The following is a 26,467-nucleotide window of genomic DNA, read 5'->3' as shown; positions in this document are numbered from 1 at the left end:
CATGGTCAGTGTTGAATTCCACCTCGTGGGCACGTCGCACAACAGTCGGTGAGGCGGCGCTGCGCTGCCCTGAGAGTGGCAGCATCTGTGCTGGACTTCCTGAAATGCGCACAGATGCGGCGCACCTTCGTGAGCAAATCAGACAGATTGGGGTATGTCTTGAGGAAACGCTGAACTATGAGATTTAACACATGAGCCAGGCAAGGCACATGTGTCAGTCTGCCAAGTTACAGAGCCGCCACCAGGTTACGGCCGTTGTCACACACAACCATGCCTGGCTTCAGGTTCAGCGGTGCCAGCCACAGATCAGTCTGCGCCGTGATGCCCTGTAATAGCTCTTGGGCAGTGTGCCTTGTATCGCCTAGGCTCAGCAGTTTGAGCACCGCCTGCTGTCGCTTAGCGATAGCACTGCTGCTGTGCCTAGAGCTACCGACTGATGGCGCCATGCCCACAGATGGTAATTCGGAGGAGGAGGTGGAGGAGGGGTGGGAGGAGGAGGAGGCATAGTAGGCCTTTGAGACCTGGACCGAGGTAGGCCCCGCAATCCTCGGCGTCGGCAGTATATGACCAGCCCCAGGGTCAGACTCGGTCCCAGCCTCCACCAAGTTAACCCAATGTGCCGTCAGCGATATATAGTGGCCCTGCCCGGCAGCACTCGTCCACGTGTCCGTGGTCAGGTGGACCTTGTCAGAAACGGCGTTGGTCAGGGCACGGATGATGTTGTCTGACACGTGCTTGTGCAGGGCTGGGACGGCACATCGGGAAAAGTAGTGGCGGCTGGGGACCGAATACCGAGGGACGGCGGCCGCCATGAGGTTTCGAAAGGCCTCGGTCTCTACCAGCCTATAGGGCAGCATCTCCAGGCTAAGCAGCTTGGAGGTGTGGACGTGTGGGTGGGTTGCACTATACTTCCTTTTGCGCTCCAGCGTCTGGGGTATGGAGAGCTGAACGCTGGTGGATGCTGTGGAGGATCGTGGAGGCGAAGATGGGGTTTTCGCATGGGAGGTGTTTGGGCCGTGGTCCTGGGCAGGGGGCTGACTAGCAGATGACACAGGGGAAGGAGCAGTGGCATGCCCGGCCGGAGGTGAACGGGCTTGGTGCCATTGAGTGGGGTGTTTAGCATTCATATGCCTGCGCATACTGGTGGTAGTTAAGCTAGTAGTGGTGGAACCCCTGCTGATCCTGGTGTGGCACAGGTTGCACACCAAAGTCCATCGGTCATGCGGTGTTTCTTTAAAGAACCTCCAGACTTCTGAAAATCTAGCCCTCGCCACGGGAGCTTGACTACGTGAAACATTTGGAGCTGATGCACCAGCTCTGGCCCTGCCTCTCCGTCTGGCCCCACCACTCCCTCTTCCAACCTGTTCTGCTATAGGACTCGCCTCCGTCTCAGAAGCACTGTGTTCACCCGGCCTATCAACCCAGCTTGGGTCTGTCACCTCATCATCCTCCGATCCCTCAGTCTGCTCCCCCCTCGGACTTCCTGCCCTGACAACAACTTCACCACTGTCTGACAACTGTGTCTCCTCACCGTCCGACACCTCTATACACACTTCTTCCACTACGTCAATAATGTCATCATCACCCACAGACTGCGACCGGTGGAAAACCTGGGCATCGGAAAATAGCTCAGCAGCAACCGGACAAGTGGTTTGTGACTGTGGGAAGGGTCCAGAAAACAGTTCCTCAGAGTATGCCGGTTAAAATGCTAAATTTTGCTGGGAGGGGGCAGACTGGGGGGGAGGAGGCTGAGGTGCAGGAGCTGGAGGAGTGGGGATTTCGGTGACATGGGTGGACTGCGTGGAAGACTGACTGGTGGACAAATGGCTAGAAGCATTGCCCGCAATCCACGACATCACCTCTTCGCACTGTTCTGGCCTCAACAGTGCTCTACCACGAGTCCCAGTAACTTGAGACATGATGAACCTAGGGAGTGTAGCTTTGCGGCGTTTCCCTGCTCCCTCATCAGCAGGTGGTGTCTCACCCCACCCAGGACCACGGCCTCTGACCCCTGCAGTAGTTGGACACCCACGTCCACGCCCTCGTCCTCTACCCCTATCCCTCAGGTTAAACATTTTCAAAATTAAAGTGTAAACTTTAAAAAAAAATTTTTTGTGTTTTTTGTGTTTTTTTTTAAACAAAACGATGCTATCCTATTGCTATGGCTAGTTTCTAACCTACACTGACAGCACACAACTGGATTTTGTGCTGTGCCTGAAGACTTTGAGTTATAAAAAGAAATAAACGTAAAAAAAAATTAATCAGCAGACTCTGCCTAATTCAATCAAACCCCTAATAAATTGTCCCACTTTGGTGTTTGAGGTGGATATGTGTGTCACTAAGAGCTAAACACAGCAGTCGCAAGTCTCCCAGCAAATTCCTCACAATATGGTACTAGCTGCACTACTAGTGCCAGCAAGCCCAGCCACAAGCAAACCAAAAAAAGGAAAATATAACGCTATTGTAGGCCTAAGAAGGGCTGTTGGGTTCATGTAGACTCACTCCTGCCTAACAGTAAGCTAATAGAACACCCTAACGTTTTCCCTGACCAGCAGCAGCTCTCTCCCTAGCGGCATCCAGACACAGAATGATCCGAGCAGCGCGGGCAGGGGCTAGTCTATTCCAGGGTCACCTGATCAGGCCAGCCAACCACTGCTATCGACATGTAAGGGTACCACATCATGCTGGGTGGAGTGCAGAGTCTCCTGGCTTGTGATTGGCTCTGTTTATGGCCGCCAAAAATCACAACGGCGGGAGATGCCATTTTCTCGAGCTGGCGAAATACTCGTCCGAGCAACAAGCAGTTTCGAGTACGCTAATGCTCGAACCAGCATCAAGCTCGGACGAGTATGTTCGCTCATCTCTAGTGGCCATTCAAATATTTGACGAATGTGACCGGCGGCGTCTCAAGTGGGAGGCAGGTAGGTGGGCGCACCTGCAGATTGGTGGGGGTCCTGGGATGCCTGCTATAATCCAGCCCTAGATGTTAGTCCTTACATGGCTCGCAAGGTTGGTTGCTATGTGACTTGGAGAGTATTGGCCTCCTCCTCCAACTCCTCCCGCTGGACCTCAGTCACCGTAAAATTATTATTTTATTTTATTTGTTTTAATCATTTATTTCTTTTTTTTTTTTATGTTAGTATTTTAGGAACTTTTCCCAGCCATTTTTTCCAAGGCTTTTGCGCTGATGGTGTCTTCTACCGCAATGAGAATAACTGGGTCTGAGCACCCAGAGCATCTACAAGCGCAGTGAGGGGAAGGGGGTGGGTGCCCCATGGCTTCTTCTACTGCAATGAGAATAACTGGGTCTGAGCACCCAGAGCATCTACAAGCGCAGTGAGGGGAAGGGGGTGGGTGCCCCATGGCTTCTTCTACCGCAATGAGAATAACTGGGTCTGAGCACCCAGAGCATCTACAAGCGCAGTGAGGGGAAGGGGGTGGGCGCGCCATGGCTTCTTCTACCGCAATGAGAATAACTGGGTCTGAGCACCCAGAGCATCTACAAGCGCAGTGAGGGGAAGGGGGTGGGCGCCCCATGGCTTCTTCTACCGCTATGAGAATAACTGGGTCTGAACACCCAGGGCACCTTTATCCACAATGAGGGGAAGTGGGAGGGGTGTCCCAAAGCTTCTTTTACCGATAATAATAACTTGTTATAGACTTCGCTATAATCTCAAGACTTGTTATAGACTTTTATTCCTTATTAAGAGGAATCTCCTCTCTCTCCTATAAGTATGTTCTAGGCTCCTCTATCCTCCTAATGACCTGTTCTAGACTCCTCTATTCCCCTTATGACTTGTTCTAGACTCCTCTTTCCCCCTAATGACTTGTTCTAGACTCATCTATCCCCCTAATGACTTGTTCTAGACTCCTCTTTCCCCCTAATGACTTGTTCTAGACTCATCTATCCCCTAATGACTTGTTCTAGACTCCTCTTTCCCCCCTAATGACTTGTTCTAGACTCATCTATCCCCTAATGACTTGTTCTAGACTCATCTATCCCCCTAATGACTTGTTCTAGACTCATCTATCCCCCTAATGACTTGTTCTAGACTCTTCTACCCCCCTAATAACTTGTTCTAGGCTCCGCTATCCCCCTAATGACTTGTTCTAGACTCCTTTATCCCCCTAATGACTTGTTCTAGGCTCCTCTATCCCGCTGACTTGTTCTAGGCTCCTCTATCCCCCTAATGACTTGTTCTAGACTCCTCCTTCCCCCTAATGACTTGTTCTAGACTCATCTATCCCCCTAATGACTTGTTCTAGACTCCTCTTTCCCCCTAATGACTTGTTCTAGACTCATCTATCCCCCTAATGACTTGTTCTAGACTCCTCTTTCCCCCCTAATGACTTGTTCTAGACTCCTCTTTCCCCCTAATGACTTGTTCTAGACTCATCTATCCCCCTAATGACTTGTTCTAGACTCATCTATCCCCCTAATGACTTGTTCTAGACTCTTCTACCCCCCTAATAACTTGTTCTAGGCTCCGCTATCCCCCTAATGACTTGTTCTAGACTCCTTTATCCCCCTAATGACTTCTTCTAGGCTCCTCTATCCCGCTGACTTGTTCTAGGCTCCTCTATCCCCCTAATGACTTGTTCTAGACTCCTTTATCCCCCTAATGACTTGTTCTAGGCTCCTCTATCCCGCTGACTTGTTCTAGGCTCCTCTATCCCCATAATGACTTGTTCTAGACTCCTTTATCCCCCTAATGACTTGTTCTAGGCTCCTCTATCCCGCTGACTTGTTCTAGGCTCCTCTATCCCCCTAATGACTTGTTCTAGACTCCTCTTTTAGTTTTAGACTTGTTGTATTCTGCAGAACAGATCACCACATAGAATGGGGAATGACAAACCGGATTCTCATGCTGTATTCTTGCAGGTATGTACTTAGTGGATCAGATACAGAGAGAAGGGGAGAAGTACAACGTGGAACTCGCCTTTGTCTGGAACAGGACAACAAAAAACATGGAGAAGGGGGTCAAGCAGCACCTACAGCTTCACAACCTGGAAGAAGTCAAGGAACGGTGAGACACAGAAAAAGCTCTAATCTATATATATATATATATATATATGGGCACGGCATGAAGATCTTCCCATAACCTTCCAGTGCACCAAATACTGGAGGAAATTCCTCAAACTCCAATTCTCCCTGAATAATAACATGAGCCGCTGGTTTGGATCCGGGCAGAACAGGAGGAATGATGATTGGATCCCAATGACTGACAGGAAAATACAATATAAAAAATAAAACCCAGAAAATCACATTGTATACATTTATTAGCATTTTGCAGTGAGAACTAAGTACCATGTAAAATAAACCCACCCCAATAAAAAGCAAGGCTCCTAATATTAACAAAAAACTGGGAAAACCTATTGACTTGAGTATAAGAATGGGAAATGCATTGGTCACTGGCTACAACCAGTATAAAGTCAGCCAGCCTCTCCCCCCAGTATATAGCCAGCAGCCCCTGCCCCTAGTATATAGCCAGCCAGCCCCCTCCCAGTATATAGCTAGCCCCTCCCCCCATTATATAGCTAGCCCCTTCCCTAGTATATATCCGGCCCCTCCCCCAGTATATAGCCAGCCCCCTCCCCCCAGTATATAGCCAGCCTGTCCCACCTGTATATAGCCAGCCCTTGGCACCTAGTATATAGCCATCCAGTCCCCTGCCTCCAGTATATAGCCAGCCCCCTGCCCCAGTATATAGCCAGACAGCCACCTGCCCCCAGTATATAGCCAGCCCTCCTTCCACAGTATATTGCCAGCCCCCAATATATAGCCAGCCATCCCCCTGCCCTGGTATATAGCCAGACAGCCCCTTGTCCCCAGTATATAGCCAGCCCCCTGCCCACAGTACATATCCAGCCTGCCCACACCCCTCAGTATATAGCCATTCAGCCACATGTCCCCAGTACATAGTCATCCCCCCCTTTCCACCAGTATATATCCAGCTCCCTCCACCCAGTATATAGGTAGCCCCTGCCCCCAGTATGTAGCCAGTCTCCCCCACCGTATATAGCCAGCCAACCCCTCTGCCCTCAGTATATAATCATCCAGCACATACCTCCCAATATATAGCAAGCCAGCCCATGCCCCCTAGTATATAGCCAACCAGCCCATGCCCAAGTATATAACCAGTTCCCTGCCCCCAGTATATAGCCAGCCTGCCCCAGTACATCACCAGGAAGCCCCCTGCCCAATTAAATAGTCAGCCCCCTGTCCCCAGTTTATATCCAGTCCTCTGCTCCTAGTATATAGCCAGCCCCCTGTTCCCAGTATATAGCCAGCCAGCACCCTGCCTCCAATATATAGCCAGCCCCCTGTACCCAGCATATAGCCAGCTAGCCCCATGCCCCAGGTATATAGCCAGCCAGCCCCTTGCCCCCAGTATATAGACAGCCAGTCCCCCGCCCCCAGTATATATCCAGCCCTCTGCCCCCATTATATAGGTAGCCCCTGCTCCCAGTATGTAGCCAGTCTTTTACCAGTATATTGCCAGTCTCCTCCCTCAGTATATAGCCAGTCAACCCCTCTGCCCCCAGTATATAGTCATCCAGCCCATACCTCCCTATATATAGCAAGCCAGCCCATTTCCTCTAGTATATAGCCCATCAGCCCATGCCCAAGTATATAAAAAGAATAAACCTTCAGACAGGCAGCACATATGCCTCCTTGAGTAGTGGGACCTTAGGACGGGCAGCTCATGTGCCTTGTGTAGCAGGTGGACCTTGCAGGATTATAATGTGTTGTTAATGGTTTTCTTAGTGATTGATCATAGTATTATGGCACATAATGCCAGAAAAGGACACAAGTCCATTAAGTCCAACCTTTAAGAATTAGGTGTAGAGGATGTCCCCTGTCTATGGTGATGGTAGAACCTCCTCTCCTCTAGGTGTAGAGGATGTCCCCTGTCTATGGTGATGGTAGAACCTCCTCTCCTCTAGGTGTAGAGGATGCCCCCTGTCTATGGTGATGGTAGATCCTCCTCTCCTCTAGGTGTAGAGGATGCCCCCTGTCTATGGTGATGGTAGAACCTCCTCTCCTCTAGGTGTAGAGGATGCCCCCTGTCTATGGTGATGGTAGAACCTCCTCTCCTCTAGGTGTAGAGGATGCCCCCTGTCTATGGTGATGGTAGAACCTCCTCTCCTCTAGGTGTAGAGGATGTCCCCTGTCTATGGCGATGATAAAACCTCTTCTCCTCTAGGTGTAGAGGATGTCCCCTGTCTATGGTGATGGTAGAACCTCCTCTCCTCTAGGTGTAGAGGATGTCCCCTGTGTATGGTGATGGTAGAACCTCCTCTCCTCTAGGTGTAGAGGATGCCCCCTGTCTATGGTGATGGTAGAACCTCCTCTCCTCTAGGTGTAGAGGATGTCCCCTGTCTATGGTGATGGTAGAACCTCCTCTCCTCTAGGTGTAGAGGATGTCCCCTGTGTATGGTGATGGTAGAACCTCCTCTCCTCTAGGTGTAGAGGATGCCCCCTGTCTATGGTGATGGTAGAACCTCCTCTCCTCTAGGTGTAGAGGATGTCCCCTGTCTATGGTGATGGTAGAACCCCCTCTCCTCTAGGTGTAGAGGATACCCCCTGTCTATGGTGATGGTAGAACCTCCTCTCCTCTAGGTGTAGAGGATGCCCCCTGTCTATGGTGATGGTAGAATCTCCTCTAGGTGTAGAGGATGCCCCTGTCTATGGTGATGATGGAACCTCCTCTCCTCTAGGTGTAGAGGATGTCCACTGTCTATGGTGATTGTAGAACCTCCTCTCCTCTAGGTGTAGAGGATACCCCCTGTCTATGGTGATGATAGAACCTCCTCTTCTCTAGGTGTAGAGGATGTCCCCCTGTCTATGGTGATGGTAGAACCTCCTCTCCCCTAGGTGTAGAGGATACCCCCTGTCTATGGTGATGGTAGAACCTCCTCTCCTCTAGGTGTAGAGGATGTCCCCTGTCTATGGTGATGGTAGAACCCCCTCTCCTCTAGGTGTAGAGGATGTCCCCTGTCTATGGTGATGATAGAATCTCCTCTCCTCTAGGTGTAGAGGATGCCCCCTGTCTATGGTGATGGTAGAATCTCCTCTAGGTGTAGAGGATGCCCCTGTCTATGGTGATGATGGAACCTCCTCTCCTCTAGGTGTAGAGGATGTCCACTGTCTATGGTGATTGTAGAACCTCCTCTCCTCTAGGTGTAGAGGATACCCCCTGTCTATGGTGATGATAGAACCTCCTCTTCTCTAGGTGTAGAGGATGTCCCCCTGTCTATGGTGATGGTAGAACCTCCTCTCCTCTAGGTGTAGAGGATGCCCCCTGTCTATGGTGATGGTAGAACCTCCTCACCTCTAGGTGTAGAGGATGCCCCCTGTCTATGGTGATGGTAGAACCTCCTCTCCCCTAGGTGTAGAGGATGCCCCCTGTCTATGGTGATGGTAGAACCTCCTCTCCTCTAGGTGTAGAGGATGCCCCCTGTCTATGGTGATGGTAGAACCTCCTCTCCTCTAGGTGTAGAGGATGCCCCCTGTCTATGGTGATGGTAGAACCTCCTCTCCTCTAGGTGTAGAGGATGCCCCCTGTCTATGGTGATGGTAGAACCTCCCCCTGTCTATGGTGATGGTAGAACCTCCTCTCCTCTAGGTGTAGAGGATGCCCCCTGTCTATGGTGATGGTAGAACCTCCTCTTCTCTAGGTGTAGAGGATGCCTCCTGTCTATGGTGATGGTAGAACCTCCTCTCCTCTAGGTGCAGAGGATGTCCCCTGTCTATGGTGATGATAGAACCTCCTCTCCTCTAGGTGTAGAGGATGCTCCCTGTCTATGGTGATGGTAGAACCTCCTCTCCTCTAGGTGTAGAGGATGCCTCCTGTCTATGGTGATGGTAGAACCTTCTCTCCTCTAGGTGTAGAGGATGTCCCCTGTCTATGGTGATGGTAGAACCTCCTCTCCTCTAGGTGTAGAGGATGCCCCCTGTCTATGGTGATGGTAGAACCTCCTCTTCTCTAGGTGTAGAGGATGCCTCCTGTCTATGGTGATGGTAGAACCTTCTCTCCTCTAGGTGTAGAGGATACCCTCTGTCTATGGTGATGGTAGAACCTCCTCTCCTCTAGGTGTAGAGGATGCCCCCTGTCTATGGTGATGGTAGAACCTCCCCCTGTCTATGGTGATGGTAGAACCTCCTCTCCTCTAGGTATAGAGGATGCCCCCTGTCTATGGTGATGGTAGAACCTCCTCTCCTCTAGGTGTAGAGGATGCCCCCTGTCTATGGTGATGGTAGAACCTCCTCTCCTCCAGGTGTAGAGGATGCCCCCTGTCTATGGTGATGGTAGAACCTCCTCTCCTCTAGGTGTAGAGGATGCTCCCTGTCTATGGTGATGGTAGAACCTCCTCTCCTCTAGGTGTAGAGGATGTCCCCTGTCTATGGTGATGGTAGAACCTCCTCTCCTCTAGGTGTAGAGGATGCCCCTTGTCTATGGTGATGGTAGAACCTCCTCTCCTCTAGGTGTAGAGGATGCCCCCTGTCTATGGTGATGGTAGAACCTCCTCTCCTCTAGGTGTAGAGGATGCCTCCTGTCTATGGTGATGGTAGAACCTTCTCTCCTCTAGGTGTAGAGGATACCCTCTGTCTATGGTGATGGTAGAACCTCCTCTCCTCTAGGTGTAGAGGATGTCCCCTGTCTATGGTGATGGTAGAACCTCCTCTCCTCTAGGTGTACAGGATGCCCCCTGTCTATGGTGATGGTAGAACCACTCTCCTCTAGGTGTACAGGATGCCCCCTGTCTATGGTGATGGTAGAACCTTCTCTTCTCTACTAGGTGTAGAGGATGCCCCCTGTCTATGGTGATGGTAGAACCTCCTCTCCTCTAGGTGTAGAGGATGCCCCCTGTCTATGGTGATGGTAGAATCGCCTCTTCTCTAGGTGTAGAGGATGCCTCCTGTCTATGGTGATGGTAGAACCTCCTCTCCTCTAGGTGTAGAGGATACCCTCTGTCTATGGTGATGGTAGAACCTTCTCTCCTCTAGGTGTAGAGGATACCCTCTGTCTATGGTGATGGTAGAACCTCCTCTCCTCTAGGTGTAGAGGATGCCCCCTGTCTATGGTGATGGTAGAACCTCCTCTCCTCTAGGTATAGAGGATGCCCCCTGTCTATGGTGATGGTAGAACCTCCTCTCCTCTAGGTGTAGAGGATGCCCCCTGTCTATGGTGATGGTAGAACCTCCTCTCCTCCAGGTGTAGAGGATGCCCCCTGTCTATGGTGATGGTAGAACCTCCTCTCCTCTAGGTGTAGAGGATGCCCCTGTCTATGGTGATGGTAGATCCTCCTCTCCTCTAGGTGTAGAGGATGTCCCCTGTCTATGGTGATGGTAGAACCTCCTCTCCTCTAGGTGTAGAGGATGCCCCCTGTCTATGGTGATGGTAGATCCTCTTCTCCTCTAGGTGTAGAGGATGCCCCCTGTCTATGGTGATGGTAGAACCTCCTCTCCTCTAGGTGTAGAGGATGCTCCCTGTCTATGGTGATGGTAGAACCTCCTCTCCTCTAGGTGTAGAGGATGTCCCCTGTCTATGGTGATGGTAGAACCTCCTCTCCTCTAGGTGTAGAGGATGCCCCTTGTCTATGGTGATGGTAGAACCTCCTCTCCTCTAGGTGTAGAGGATGCCCCCTGTCTATGGTGATGGTAGAACCTCCTCTCCTCTAGGTGTAGAGGATGCCTCCTGTCTATGGTGATGGTAGAACCTTCTCTCCTCTAGGTGTAGAGGATACCCTCTGTCTATGGTGATGGTAGAACCTCCTCTCCTCTAGGTGTAGAGGATGTCCCCTGTCTATGGTGATGGTAGAACCTCCTCTCCTCTAGGTGTACAGGATGCCCCCTGTCTATGGTGATGGTAGAACCACTCTCCTCTAGGTGTACAGGATGCCCCCTGTCTATGGTGATGGTAGAACTTTCTCTTCTCTACTAGGTGTAGAGGATGCCCCCTGTCTATGGTGATGGTAGAACCTCCTCTCCTCTAGGTGTAGAGGATGCCCCCTGTCTATGGTGATGGTAGAATCGCCTCTCCTCTAGGCGTAGAGGATGTCCCCTGTCTATGGTGATGCTAGAACCTCCTCTCCTCTAGGTGTAGAGGATGCCCCCTGTCTATGGTGATGGTAGAACTTCCTCTCCTCTAGGTGTAGAGGATGCCCCCTGTCTATGGTGATGGTAGAACCTCCTCTCCCCTAGGTGTAGAGGATGCCCCCTGTCTATGGTGATGGTAGAACCTCCTCTCCTCTAGGCGTAGAGGATGCCCCCTTGTCCTGGTCACAGTCCTAGGTATAAAAAGATCTTTGGAGAGATCCTTGTACTGTCCATTCAGGTATTTATACATTGTAATGAGGTCGCCTCTAATCTGTCCTTGTATTCTGGTCCCCCCATTCCCCTAATAATCCTGGTTGCTCTCCTCTGCACCCGTTCCAGTTCTGCTATATCGTTTTTATACAAAACTGTCCCCAATATTCCATGTGAGGTCTGACCAGGGATTTGTGTAAGGGCAAAACTATGGGGCAGATTCACTTACCCGGTCCATTCGCGATCCAGCGGCGTGTTCTCTGCGGTGGATTTGGGTCTTCTGGCGATTCACTAAGGCAGTTCTGCCGACGTCCACCAGGTGTCGCTGTTGAGCTGAAGAGCATCGGAATGCACTGAGTTCACCGAGCCATCCTGGATGAAGGTAAGCGACACTTTTTTTTTAAAAATGCAGTGGTTTCGTCGAATCCGTCGGGTTTTCGTTCGCCCACACGCCCCGATTTCTGTCACGTGCACGCTGGCGACGATGTGCGTCAATCCGATCGCTTGCACCAAAAACCCGGGGCAATTCAGGGAAAATCGGCGCAAATTGGAAATATTCGGGTAACCCGCCGTAAAAACGTGATTCGGACCCTAATGACCCTAACCCTATGTGTTTATCATGAGAATCTATTCCTCTCTTGATACATCCCATAATTTTATTTGCTTTAGCAGCAGCCGCCTGGCTCTGGTCACTAAAATTAAGTTTACCATCCACCAATACCCCCAAGTCCTTTTCAGCTTCAGTTTTACCAAGTAATTGACTGTTTAGAACATAATTACACTTTTTGTTTCCATGGCTCAAGTGCATAACTTTACATTTATCTACATCAAACCTCATCAATCATTTCTCTGCCCACTCCTCAAGCTTCCACAAATCCCTCTGTAATGCTAAACTATCGACCTCAGTATTTATTACTTTACACAGCTTAGTATCATCTGCAAATATTGAAACTTGACTGTGTAAACCCACTACAAGGTCATTAATAAAAATATTAAAAAGAAGTGGCCCCAATACTGACCCCTGTGGCACTCCACTGGTAACATCAACCCAATCTGAGAATGTGCCATTAATGACCACCCTCTGTTTTCTATCACTAAGCCAATTACTTACCCAAATACACAGATTTTCTCCTACTCCCAGCAGTCTCATTTTATATACCAACCTTTTATGTGGCACGGTGTCAAATGCCTTTGAAAAGTCCAGATATACAACATCCACAGCGTCCCCCAGATCCAGTCTTGAACTTACCTCCTCGTAGAAACCAATCAGATTAGTCTGACAGGACCGATCTCTCATAAACCCATGCTGACGCTGGGTTATAAGGTTGTGCACAGTGAGACACTCCAGGATAGCATCTCTAACAAACCCCTCAAATATTTTCCCCACCACAGCAGTTAGACTCACGGGTCTGTAGTTTCCAGGATCGCTATTTGATCCTTTTTTGTATATTGGTACCACATTTGCTATGCGCCAGTCCTGTGGAACATAACCAGTCCTCAGTGAATCTTCAAATATTAATAATACCAGTCTGTCTATCACGGTACATAATTCATGCAGAACCCGGGGGTGTATGCCATCTGGCCCCGGTGATTTATCTATCTTAGTGGTTGCGAGGCGGCGCCGTACCTCTTCCTGGGTTAAACTGCTGACATTCCAAAGAGAATTTACATTATTCCTCATTGTGTCTTCCACCAGGGGATTTCCTGTGGTCCAAGCTGCTCTGAGATCAGTAACAAGTTCCCCTGTGTAGCTTTAGGCTCTCCCCTTCCTCATGATCAGTGAGACCCCACAAAGTCAGATTTTACATGGTGCCCCAGATGGATTTGGATTGTATTTCTTCCATTCTCTTATCTCCCAGCTTTTTCCTTCTGGTTCTGTAGCCCATTCCAGCCTTGTGCAGGTCCGTTATCTCCTCCCTGACATCCTTAGAAAGGACTGGAAATGTAAGAAATCTTTAAGTGGCCGCATCGGTAACCAGCACCCAGTAACCTCCCTCACTGCCAATTCACATACTCCCATCCCCCACTGACAACACAAAAGCCTCCCCTTCCCCAATCACAACACAAAGAGCCCCCCCCCCCCCCCCAATGACTACATAGCCCATACTATACCTCCTGGATGTACAATGGGGGAGCTGGTTCTTCATGACGTGGAGACCTCTTGTCTTTCAGAAGAGCGGACCTGATTGTTGAGGTGGCCCATCCCTCTATAGTCAGGACTCACGGGGAACACTTCCTGTCTGCAGCCCATTTACTGGTAGGTGGCTTCGGTCTTCTGGTGGATGGGGCGGTTGGGTTGGGGGAAGCAGGTGATCTCTTCCCTCTCTTTTTCCAGGTGGGATCTCCCACAGCATTAGCCGATGAAGACACAGAAAGGAGACTTAGAGGAAGAGCCAAGATGTGTGGCCACACGCTCTACATCCCTAGTGGAGCTCTGTGGGGCGGAGAAGACATCATGCGGATGGCAGATAGGGAAACGCTCAGCGTAAGTCACAAGAGAAACGTCTCCATCAATGTCCTTCATTCAGTCAATTTGAGGAAGCGATTACCAGGTGATCACCATCGTGTGCAATGTGTCCTCATAGTGCGAGCCGGCGCATGCACAGTACACAGCACTCTACCCCCATATTGTACCAGGGCCTGGTGCATGTGTGGGGGGGATTGCACAGTGTTATATGTGTGTGTTTGGATGATTGTACGGTGTTATGTGTGTGTGTTTGGGTGATTGTATGGTGTTATATGTGTGTGTTTGGGTGATTGTACGGTGTTATATGTGTGTGTTTGGGTGATTGTACGGTGTTATATGTGTAGGGGATGATTGTATGGTGTTATATGTGTGTGTTTGGGTGATTGTACGGTGTTATATGTGTGTGTTTGGGTGATTGTACGGTGTTATATGTGTAGGGGGTGATTGTACAGTGTTATATGTGTGTAGGGGGTGATTGTACAGTGTTATATGTGTGTGTTTGGATGATTGTACGGTGTTATGTGTGTGTGTTTGGGTGATTGTACGGTGTTATATGTGTAGGGGGTGATTGTATGGTGTTATATGTGTGTGTTTGGGTGATTGTACGGTGTTATATGTGTAGGGGGTGATTGTACGGTGTTATATGTGTAGGGGGTGATTGTACAGTGTTATATGTGTGTAGGGGGTGATTGTACAGTGTTATATGTGTGTGTTTGGATGATTGTACAGTGTTATGTGTGTGTGTTTGGGTGATTGTACAGTGTTATATGTGTGTGTTTGGGTGATTGTACGGTGTTATATGTGTAGGGGGTGATTGTATGGTGTTATATGTGTGTAGGGGGTGATTGTATGGTGTTATATGTGTGTAGGGGGTGGTTGTACGGTGTTATATGTGTGTGTTTGGGTGATTGTACGGTGTTATATGTGTAGGGGGTGATTGTATGGTGTTATATGTGTGTGTTTGGGTGATTGTACGGTGTTATATGTGTGTGTTTGGGTGATTGTACGGTGTTATATGTGTAGGGGGTGATTGTACAGTGTTATATGTGTGTAGGGGGTGATTGTACAGTGTTATATGTGTGTGTTTGGATGATTGTACAGTGTTATGTGTGTGTGTTTGGGTGATTGTACAGTGTTATATGTGTGTGTTTGGGTGATTGTACGGTGTTATATGTGTAGGGGGTGATTGTATGGTGTTATATGTGTGTAGGGGGTGATTGTATGGTGTTATATGTGTGTAGGGGGTGGTTGTACGGTGTTATATGTGTGTGTTTGGGTGATTGTACGGTGTTATGTGTGTGTGTTTGGGTGATTGTGCGGTGTTATATGTGTGTGTTTGGGTGATTGTACGGTGTTATGTGTGTAGGGGGTGATTGTACAGTGTTATATGTGTGTGTTTGGGTGATTGTACGGTGTTATGTGTGTGTGTTTGGGTGATTGTACGGTGTTATGTGTGTAGGGGATGATTGTACAGTGTTATGTGTGTGTGTTTGGGTGATTGTACGGTGTTATATGTGTGTGTTTGGGTGATTGTACGGTGTTATATGTGTAGGGGGTGATTGTATGGTGTTATATGTGTGTAGGGGGTGATTGTATGGTGTTATATGTGTGTAGGGGGTGGTTGTACGGTGTTATATGTGTGTGTTTGGGTGATTGTACGGTGTTATATGTGTAGGGGGTGATTGTATGGTGTTATATGTGTGTGTTTGGGTGATTGTACGGTGTTATATGTGTGTGTTTGGGTGATTGTACGGTGTTATATGTGTAGGGGGTGATTGTACAGTGTTATATGTGTGTAGGGGGTGATTGTACAGTGTTATATGTGTGTGTTTGGATGATTGTACAGTGTTATGTGTGTGTGTTTGGGTGATTGTACAGTGTTATATGTGTGTGTTTGGGTGATTGTACGGTGTTATATGTGTAGGGGGTGATTGTATGGTGTTATATGTGTGTAGGGGGTGATTGTATGGTGTTATATGTGTGTAGGGGGTGGTTGTACGGTGTTATATGTGTGTGTTTGGGTGATTGTACGGTGTTATGTGTGTGTGTTTGGGTGATTGTGCGGTGTTATATGTGTGTGTTTGGGTGATTGTACGGTGTTATGTGTGTAGGGGGTGATTGTACAGTGTTATATGTGTGTGTTTGGGTGATTGTACGGTGTTATGTGTGTAGGGGATGATTGTACAGTGTTATGTGTGTGTGTTTGGGTGATTGTACGGTGTTATATGTGTGTGTTTGGATGATTGTACGGTGTTATATGTGTAGGGGGTGATTGTACGGTGTTATATGTGTGTAGGGGATGATTGTACAGTGTTATGTGTGTGTGTTTGGGTGATTGTACGGTGTTATATGTGTGTGTTTGGATGATTGTACGGTGTTATGTGTGTAGGGGATGATTGTACAGTGTTATGTGTGTGTGTTTGGGTGATTGTACGGTGTTATATGTATGTGTTTGGATGATTGTACGGTGTTATATGTGTAGGGGGTGATTGTACGGTGTTATATGTGTGTAGGGGATGATTGTACAGTGTTATGTGTGTGTGTTTGGGTGATTGTACGGTGTTATATGTGTGTGTTTGGATGATTGTACGGTGTTATGTGTGTAGGGGATGATTGTACAGTGTTATGTGTGTGTGTTTGGGTGATTGTACGGTGTTATATGTGTGTGTTTGGATGATTGTACGGTGTTATGTGTGTAGGGGATGATTGTACAGTGTTATGTGTGTGTGTTTGGGTGATTGTACGGTGTTATATGTGTGTGTTTGGATGATTGTACGGTGTTATATGTGTAGGGGTGATTGTACGGTGTTATGTGTGTAGGGGGTGATTGTACTGTGTTATATGTGTGTGTTTGGATGATTGTACGGTGTTATATGTATGTGTTTGGGTGATTGTACGGTGTTATATGTGTGTAGGGGGTGATTGTACGGTGTTATATGTGTGTGTTTGGATGATTGTACGGTGTTATATGTATGTGTTTGGGTGATTGTACGGTGTTATATGTGTGTAGGGGATGATTGTACGGTGTTATGTGTGTGTGTTTGGGTGATTGTACAGTGTTATGTGTGTGTGTTTGGATGATTGTACGGTGTTATATGTATGTGTTTGGGTGATTGTACGGTGTTATATGTGTGTAGGGGATGATTGTACGGTGTTATGTGTGTGTGTTTGGATGATTGTACGGTGTTATATGTATGTGTTTGGGTGATTGTACGGTGTTATATGTGTGTGTTTGGGTGATTGTACGGTGTTATGTGTGTGTGTTTGGATGATTGTACGGTGTTATATGTATGTGTTTGGGTGATTGTACGGTGTTATATGTGTGTGTTTGGGTGATTGTACAGTGTTATGTGTGTGTGTTTGGATGATTGTACGGTGTTATATGTATGTGTTTGGGTGATTGTACGGTGTTATATGTGTGTGTTTGGGTGATTGTACGGTGGTATGTGTGTTTGGGTGATTGTACGGTGTTATATGTGTGTGTTTGGGTGATTGTACGGTGTTATTTGTGTGTGTTTGGATGATTGTACGGTGTTATATGTATGTGTTTGGGTGATTGTACGGTGTTATATGTGTGTAGGGGATGATTGTACGGTGTTATGTGTGTGTGTTTGGGTGATTGTACGGTGTTATTTGTGTGTGTTTGGATGATTGTACGGTGTTATATGTATGTGTTTGGGTGATTGTACGGTGTTATATGTGTGTAGGGGATGATTGTACGGTGTTATGTGTGTGTGTTTGGGTGATTGTACAGTGTTATGTGTGTGTGTTTGGATGATTGTACGGTGTTATATGTATGTGTTTGGGTGATTGTACGGTGTTATATGTGTGTAGGGGATGATTGTACGGTGTTATGTGTGTGTGTTTGGATGATTGTACAGTGTTATATGTGTGTGTTTGGATGATTGTACGGTGTTATATGTATGTGTTTGGGTGATTGTACGGTGTTATATGTGTGTAGGGGATGATTGTACGGTGTTATGTGTGTGTGTTTGGGTGATTGTACAGTGTTATGTGTGTGTGTTTGGATGATTGTACGGTGTTATATGTATGTGTTTGGGTGATTGTACGGTGTTATATGTGTGTAGGGGATGATTGTACGGTGTTATGTGTGTGTGTTTGGGTGATTGTACAGTGTTATGTGTGTGTGTTTGGATGATTGTACGGTGTTATATGTATGTGTTTGGGTGATTGTACGGTGTTATATGTGTGTGTTTGGGTGATTGTACGGTGTTATGTGTGTGTGTTTGGATGATTGTACAGTGTTATATGTGTGTGTTTGGGTGATTGTACGGTGTTATATGTGTAGGGGGTGATTGTACGGTGTTATATGTATGTGTTTGGGTGATTGTACGGTGTTATATGTGTGTAGGGGATGATTGTACGGTGTTATGTGTGTGTGTTTGGGTGATTGTACGGTGTTATATGTGTGTGTTTGGGTGATTGTACGGTGTTATGTGTGTGTGTTTGGGTGATTGTATGGTGTTATGTGTGTGTGTGTTTGGGTGATTGTACGGTGTAATGTGTGTTTGTTTGGGTGATTGTACGGTGTTATGTGTGCGTGTTTGGGTGATTGTACGGTGTTATGTGTGCGTGTTTGGGTGATTGTATGGTGTTATGTGTGTGTGTTTGGGTGATTGTACGGTGGTATGTGTGTTTGGGTGATTGTACGGTGTTATATGTGTGTGTTTGGGTGATTGTACGGTGTTATATGTGTGTGTTTGGGTGATTGTACGGTGTTATATGTGTGTGTTTGGGTGATTGTACGGTGTTATGTGTGTAGGGGGTGATTGTACGGTGTATGGTTTTGGGCATGTTTGGGGTAGTGTGACTCGTTATGAGATATATTTTGGTTGGCCGATTGTAGTTGGGTTTGGGGGTCCCTGAGGCCACACCCACTTGTATGAATCTGATGTCTTGAACAATTATATCTCATTCTTTTTTTTCAGGGCCTGAAAGTCACAATGACCAAACACCCCGAGAGCTTTAAACTGGAGGGAGACCTGTCCAAAAGAGACCTCTCCGTCATCAGGGGGCGCACAGTCCTGTATGAGGGTCCTGTACGGCAGCTGTGCCCTATGGCCCCCAATAATGTCAACACCATGGCAGCTGCCGCCATGGCTGCCCACACCCTGGGGTTTGACAAGGTCATAGGTGTCCTCGTAGCTGACCCCAGGTAAGTGCCCTCAGGCTCCGCCTCTATAACATGTTACCGCGTTAGCATGTTACACAGTACAAGTCCCGATGCAAGTCCTGGAGTAATTCAGCTGCAAAAGAACTGCCCAAGGAGGTGCTAGGGGCTCATTGTACGCTGAAGCACCCAGCACCAGCGCTACTACACCCCCGACTCTGATCCTGTGCTGCCCGTCCTGACCTTCCTCTACACTCTGATCCTGGTGACCTTTCGCTACACCCCAATTCTGATCCTGTGCTGCCCGACCTGACCTTCCGCTACAGCCCCGACTCTGATCCTGTGCTGCCCGACCTGACCTTCCGCTACAGCCCCGACTCTGATCCTGTGTTGCCCGTCCTGACCTTCGTCTACATCCCTGACTCTGATCCTGTGCTGCCTGCCCTGACCTTATGCTACACCCCTGACTCTGATCCTGTGCTGCCCGTCCTGACCTTCCGCTACAGCCCCGACTCTGATCCTGTGTTGCCCGTCCTGACCTTCGTCTACATCCCTGACTCTGATCCTGTGCTGCCCGTCGTGACCTTATGCTACACCCCCGATTCTGATCCTGTGCTGCCTGCTCTGACCTTCTGCTACATCCCCGACTCTGATCCTGTGCCGCCTGCCCTGACCTTCCGCTACATCCCCCAACTCTGATCCTGTGGTTTCCGACCTGACCTTCTGCTACACCCCCGACTCTGATCCTGTGCTGCCTGCTCTGACCTTCCACTACACCCTGACTCTGATCCTGTGCTGCCTGCTCTGACCTTGCACTACACCCCGACTCTGATCCTGTGCTGCCTGTCCTGTCCATCCTCTACATCGCTGACTCTGATCCTGTGCTGCCCGTCGTGACCTTCTGTTACACCCCCGATTCTTATCCTGTGCTGCCTGTCCTGACCTTCCTCTACACCCCCGACTCTGATCCTGTGCTGCCTGTCCTGACCTTCCTCTACATCCCTGACTCTGATCCTGTGCTGCCTTCCCTGAACTTCTGCTACATCCCCTGACTCTGATCCCGTGCTGCCCGACCTCAGCTACACCCCCGACTCTGATCCTGTGCTGCCCGTCCTGACCTTCCGCTATATCCCCCGACTCTGATCCTGTGCTGCCTGCCCTGACCTTCTGCTACACCCCCGACTCTGATCCTGTGCTGCCCGTCCTGACCTTCCGCTATATCCCCCGACTCTGATCCTGTGCTGCCCGTCGTGACCTTCCTCTACACCCCCGACTCTGATCCTGTGCTGCCTGCCCTGACCTTCTGCTACACCCCCGACTCTGATCCTGTGCTGCCTGCTCTGACCTTCCACTACCCCCCGACTCTGATCCTGTGCTGCCTGCTCTGACCTTCCACTAAACTCCGACTCTGATCCTGTGCTGCCTGCCCTGTCCATCCTCTACATCCCTGACTCTGATCCTGTGCTACCTGCCCTGACCTTCCTCTACACCCCCGGCCCTGTGCTGCCTTCCCTGAACTTCCGCTACATCCCCTGACTCTGATCCTGTGCTGCCCGACCTGACCTCAGCTACACCCCCAACTCTGATCCTGTGCTGCCCGTCCTGACTTTCCGCTATATCCCCCGACTCTGATCCTGTGCTGCCCGTCGTGACCTTCTGCTACACCCCCGACTCTGATCCTGTGCTGCCTGCTCTGATCTTCCTCTACATCCCCGGCCCTGATCCTGTGCTGCCTTCCCTGAACTTCTGCTACATCCCCTGACTCTGATCCTGTGCTGCCCGACCTGACCTCAGCTACACCCCCGACTCTGATCCTGTGCTGCCTGCTCTGACCTTCCACTACACCCCGACTCTGATCCTGTGCTGCCTGCTCTGACCTTGCACTACACCCCAACTCTGATCCTGTGCTGCCTGTCCTGTCCATCCTCTACATCGCTGACTCTGATCCTGTGCTCCCCGGTGTGAACTTCCGTTACACCCCTGATTCTTATCCTGTGCTGCCCGTCCTGACCTTCCTCTACACCCCCGACTCTGATCCTGTGCTGCCTGTCCTGACCTTCCTCTACATCCCTGACTCTGATCCTGTGCTGCTTGCCCTGACCTTATGCTACATCCCCGACTCTGATCTTGTGCTGCCTGCCCTGACCTTCCTCTACACCCCAGACTCTGATCCTATGCGGCCCGTCCTGACCTTCTGCTACATCCCCGATTCTGATCCTGTGCTGCACGTCCTGACCTTCCTCTACACCCCAGACTCTGATCCTATGCGGCCCGTCCTGATCTTCCTCTACACCCCGACTCTGATCCTGTGCTGCCTGTCCTGACCCTCCGCTACACCCCGGACTCTGATCCTGTGCTGCCCGTCCTGACCTTGCTCTAAACCCCCGACTCTGATCCTGTGCTGCCCGTCCTGACCTTCCTCTACACCCCAGACTCTGATCCTGTGCTGCCCGTCCTGACCTTCCGATACACCCCAGACTCTGATCCTGTGCTGCCTGCCCTGTCTATCCTCTACATCCCCGACTCTGATCCTGTGCTGCCCGTCCTGACCTTCCGCTATACCCCGAAACTGATCCTGTGCTGCCTTTCTTGACCTGCTACACCCCCAACTCTGATCCTGTGCTGCCCGTCCGGACCTTCCTCTACATCCCTGACTCTGATCCTGTGCTGCCTGCCCTGACCTTCTGCTACATCCCTGACTCTGATCCTGTTCTGCCCGTCCTGACCTTCCTCTACATCCCCGACTCTGATCCTGTGCTGCCTGCCCTGACATTATGCTACATCCCTGACTCTGATCTTGTGCTGCCTGCCCTGACCTTCCTCTACACCCCCGGCCCTGATCCTGTGCTGCCTTCCCTGAACTTCTGCTACATCCCTTGACTCTGATCCTGTGCTGCCCGACCTGACCTCAGCTAAACCCCCGACTCTGATCCTGTGCTGCCTGCTCTGACCTTCCACTACACCCCAACTCTGATCCTGTGCTGCCTGCTCTGACCTTGCACTACACCCCAACTCTGATCCTGTGCTGCCTGTCCTGTCCATCCTCTACATCGCCGACTCTGATCCTGTGCTGCCCGTCGTGAACTTCCGTTATACCCCCGATTCTTATCCTGTGCTGCCCGTCCTGACCTTCCTCTACACCCCCGACTCTGATCCTGTGCTGCCTGTCCTGACCTTCCTCTACATCCCTGACTCTGATCCTGTGCTGCTTGCCCTGACCTTATGCTACATCCCCGACTCTGATCTTGTGCTGCCTGCCCTGACCTTCCTCTACACCCCCGACTCTGATCCTGTGCTGCCTGTCCTGACCTTCCTCTACATCCCTGACTCTGATCCTGTGCTGCCTGCCCTGACCTTATGCTACATCCCCGACTCTGATCTTGTGCTGCCTGCCCTGACCTTCCACTACACCCCGACTCTGATCCTGTACTGCCCGTCCTGACCTTCCTCTATATCCCCGACTATGATCCTGTGCTGCCCGTCCTGACCTTCCTCTACACCCCAGACTCTGATCCTATGCGGCCCGTCCTGATCTTCCTCTACACCCCGACTCTGATCCTGTGCTGCCTGTCCTGACCCTCCGCTACACCCCGGACTCTGATCCTGTGCTGCCCGTCCTGACCTTCCTCTAAACCCCCGACTCTGATCCTGTGCTGCCCGTCCTGACCTTCCTCTACACCCCAGACTCTGATCCTGTGCTGCCTGCCCTGTCTATCCTCTACATCCCCAACTCTGATCCTGTGCTGCCCTTCCGGACCTTCCTCTACATCCCTGACTCTGATCCTGTGCTGCCAGCCCTGACCTTCTGCTACATCCCTGACTCTGATCCTGTTCTGCCCGTCCTGACCTTCCTCTACACCCCCGACTCTGATCCTGTGCTGCCTGTCCTGACCTTCTGGTACATCCCCGACTCTGATCCTGTGCTGCCCGTCCTGACCTTCCGCTACATCCCCGACTCTGATCCTGTGCTGCCTGTTTCGACCTCCTGTCTGTCCCCAACCATGTTTCTGTCTGTCACAGAGTCCAACCTGCTTTGCAGCGGCTCTGATGAAAACCAGGTGGCACTTAGACTCCTGTCCCAGGTGTCGGCTTACGTCATCATCCACCGTGGTCCAGAGAATCCACTACTACTGATCCTGAAAAATATCTGCAGTGCTCCAGAGTGTAGCAGGACATCACACATCCGCAATGATAGAAGGAGGTGGTGACCACTATATGATATAGAATACAGTTATACACATACTGGATGATAACTGACAATCCATAGACCCGGCTGATCATTGTGGACGACACCATAACGCAGGACCTCTCTCTTCTCTGTAGCCTCCCTGACTGGCATCTGGTGGACATTGAGGTGACTGGATCAGCACATGAGAAAACTGCTCAAGTCTTCAGTGTGAGAACAAGACGCAGTAACCCAGCAGCCCCAGGAGCGGTGACCGGAGCCGCCACCTTCGGGTCATTCTGGAGCAGTATCCTGGGTAAGAGCTTGTGGGTTATACATTGTTCTCCTTTTGTCTCAGGTCTGTTTCATGAACTGAATACATGATGATAAGTGATAGAGATGTAGATACTTGCAGATCCAGTGTCTTGGGAGGTAAGTGGTCATAATGGGGCTCATTTACTTAGGGTCCGAAACCCGCACTTTCGTTGGATTTCCCAAATATTTCCGATTTTCAGCTTTCACACAACAGAAATCGGGGGTGTGGCTGTCAGACAACCCGATGGTTTCGGAAAAACAGCGTGTGAATAGATTTTAAGAGAGGTTACCACCTGCCAGGGGACAAATCACCATCACATTAATGTCTACATTAGGGTTGGGCTTCCAGCAGTGGTGGACATCAGTGAGGAAGAGAAGAAGGCCTAACAAACAGGTGCTGCTAAGCTGGGATAGGTGAGTGTTAACACTTAAAGGGGTTGGCCACTTCCATTAGACAGGTCTCTGCATGTAGCTGTGAGAGCCCGGGCCGTTCCCTGCTCTCCCCCCGCTGCCCCTGCACACGCACAACTTCCTGTTTCTCTCACCTTCAGTCCGTCCTTATTGCATCACCCACTGTGTCCCTGACAGACACAGGGAGGGGGAGAGAGCAGGATGAGTCGTTATCTCCTGCTGGGGGTCCCTCCTATTTATCAGTGCACAGACATGTAACAAAGATCCTCAGAGAGTCTGCACACAGCACTAAAGGAAGCATCAGGGATGATCAATCAATTGAGGAACATTCAGGGATTATTATTAAGTAAAAGCTCACAGGAAATTTATGTAAAAGAGTGGGCGACCCCTTGAAAGGAAACCTACCTAGTAAGGTAGATCCGGTGGCAGGTTCCTCTAATAAATGCTATCGCAGCCCCAATCTTTCACTGGCCGATAAATTTGTAAATGTTTAATTGCCCTAATATGCAAATCCTGATACTATATCTCCTGCGCAGAGCTCCTGGCAGCTGCACGCACTTTTCCTCGCTTGAGCTGGCGGCTGCGCATGTTGGGTTCTGTAGTCGGAGCTACTGTGCATGCGCAGTACCTCCGGAGCCGAGTATGAGCAGCCACCGGCTCTGAAGAAATTTCTGGTTTATGGACACACAGAGGCACAACTACTTACCCGTCCCGTTGACGACGCCGTTCTGGAATGTCCGAGGATTCGGAGCTGCCGCGATTCACTAAGATCGTGCGTCCAATTTCCTGCATGTGTCGCTTCCCCGCTCAGGTCCGCCGGAGTTCACCTTCTTCTTCCTGATGCATGTGAGTGCTAATCTTGCGACACAATTTGATTTTAAAATTCTGCGGTTTATCCGAGAATTCAGTCGGATTGTCCGGCGTCCATGCCCCCGGTATGTGTCGCATGCAAGCCGGCGCCGATGTGCCACAATTCGTTCACGTGCGCCAAAAACTGGAGACAATTCAGTGCATAATGAAAATGCATCTGTTGGACGCTTAGTAAATGTGCCCCACAGACTGGTTTCTCTTCCCCGCTTCACTGATTTTCTTTTCTATGGGCTTTTTCACACTTCACTTTCTTCCCATTGATCCGGCGCTGTCAGAATCTACATTTCTCTCCACTTATCACTGATGGGAAAAAACGGCACTTATGGTTAAAATCTTCAAAGCTTTATTTTATATCTACTTAAAAGACAAGGAAGCAGATAGGGGCACAGGGGGAGCAGGGGCGCAAAGGTGAAGGGGGATCAGGGGCACAAGGAGAGCAGGGGTGCAGAGGCACAGGGGGAGCAGGGGCACAAGGAGAGCGGGAGTGCAGAGGAACAGGAAGAGCAGGGGCACAAGGGGAGCAGTGGCGCAAAGGCGCAGGGGCACAAGGGGAGTGGGGGTGCAGAGGTGCAGGGGGAGCAGGAGCACGGTGAGAGCAGGGGCAAGTGGGAGCAGGTACGATGGAGGCGCAAGGGGAGCAGGTGCGCAGGTGCGCATGCGGCACAGGTCTGCAGGGGGAGCATGTGCGCAGGAGTGCAGGGGGCACAGAGGGAGCAGGTTTGCAGGTGTGCAGGGGGCGCGGGTGGTGTTGGCTGCTTCCATGTCATTTATATAGATATAAAATGAAGATTTGAAGCATTGAGAACTGCTCTTAGTCTGAACACTGACCTGTCCTGGCTGAGCACCGCCTTTCCCATGTCACTTAGTGATGAGGATACGACCTCCATTCATGATGGGGATGGTGTAAGTTATTTGCTCTTGTTCATCTTGCAGTTTGCCGAGGTCATGGAGGACGAGTGTTTTTCTGCTAGTGAAATTCTCCATGTGATTTGCAGCTTTCAAACTCAGAAGAAGAAGATCCAGATTTTCCTAGAACTGATTCACTGATGACCATGGCACAAGCTGAACCCAAGAAACCTATGGGGAAACATATGGACGGCCCCGGAACGGCTAAGGGGGGGGATTTACCAAACTTTATTAACAGCGAAAATATTAAACACATTCTAAAACAAGATAGAAAACCTGTATATAAAAACTAATCTGTGCAAAAATATGTAAACAGCAAAAGAAGCAAAACTGTGAAATGAGAAAAAGAAAATAAAGCTCAACTTTTCCTTATCCAGATAAGAAATATTGACCAATGTCTAAATAAAACAATTATCTACATGTCATCTGCAACAACAGGAACTCAAAGATCACAAATAAGGTCAGTCTGATCCCAGACTCAGGGGAGACATAGAAGTGGAGGCACAAATAGACGATTAGTCACATGTAGAGATGAGTTTTCTACGTCATACAGAAAAGACATAGTAAAGACTTACAAGGAGGAGAGGAGAAGCTGCAGTGTGCAGGGAGGAGAGGAGAAGCTGCAGTGTGCGGTGCAGGGAGGAGAGGAGAAGCTGCAGTGTGTGGTGCAGGGAGGAGGAGAGGAGAAGCTGCAGTGTGCGGTGCAGGGAGGAGAGGGGAAGCTGCAGTGTGTGGTGCAGGGAGGAGGGGAGAAGCTGCAGTGTGTGGTGCAGGGAGGAGAGGAGAAGCTGCAGTGTGCGGTGCAGGGAGGAGAGGAGAAGCTGCAGTGTGCGGTGCAGGGAGGAGAGGAGAAGCTGCAGTGTGCAGGGAGGAGAGGAGAAGCTGCAG

At 49.9% G+C, this 26,467-nt stretch overlaps 1 protein-coding gene across 1 annotated transcript in view; it reads left to right on the top strand.

Moving 5' to 3' along the window:
- Positions 1-25,957, top strand: part of LOC140069090 (aspartate dehydrogenase domain-containing protein-like) — a 56,304-nt gene extending 30,347 nt beyond the window's left edge. Inside the window, exons 3-8 of the mRNA XM_072114413.1 lie at positions 4,883-5,027; positions 13,487-13,571; positions 13,650-13,799; positions 18,731-18,957; positions 23,236-23,393; positions 25,607-25,957. Coding sequence (XP_071970514.1) covers positions 4,883-5,027; positions 13,487-13,571; positions 13,650-13,799; positions 18,731-18,957; positions 23,236-23,393; positions 25,607-25,644 — 803 coding nt within the window. The 3' untranslated portion in view covers positions 25,645-25,957. The remainder of the gene's footprint in view (positions 1-4,882; positions 5,028-13,486; positions 13,572-13,649; positions 13,800-18,730; positions 18,958-23,235; positions 23,394-25,606) is intronic.
- The last annotated feature ends 510 nt before the right edge of the window (positions 25,958-26,467 follow it).

Source organism: Engystomops pustulosus, chromosome 7 (assembly GCF_040894005.1).
Source record: "Engystomops pustulosus chromosome 7, aEngPut4.maternal, whole genome shotgun sequence".
NCBI lineage: Eukaryota > Metazoa > Chordata > Amphibia > Anura > Leptodactylidae > Engystomops > Engystomops pustulosus.
Note: the sequence above shows the minus strand (reverse complement) of the source record. Positions and strands in the feature narration are given on the sequence as shown.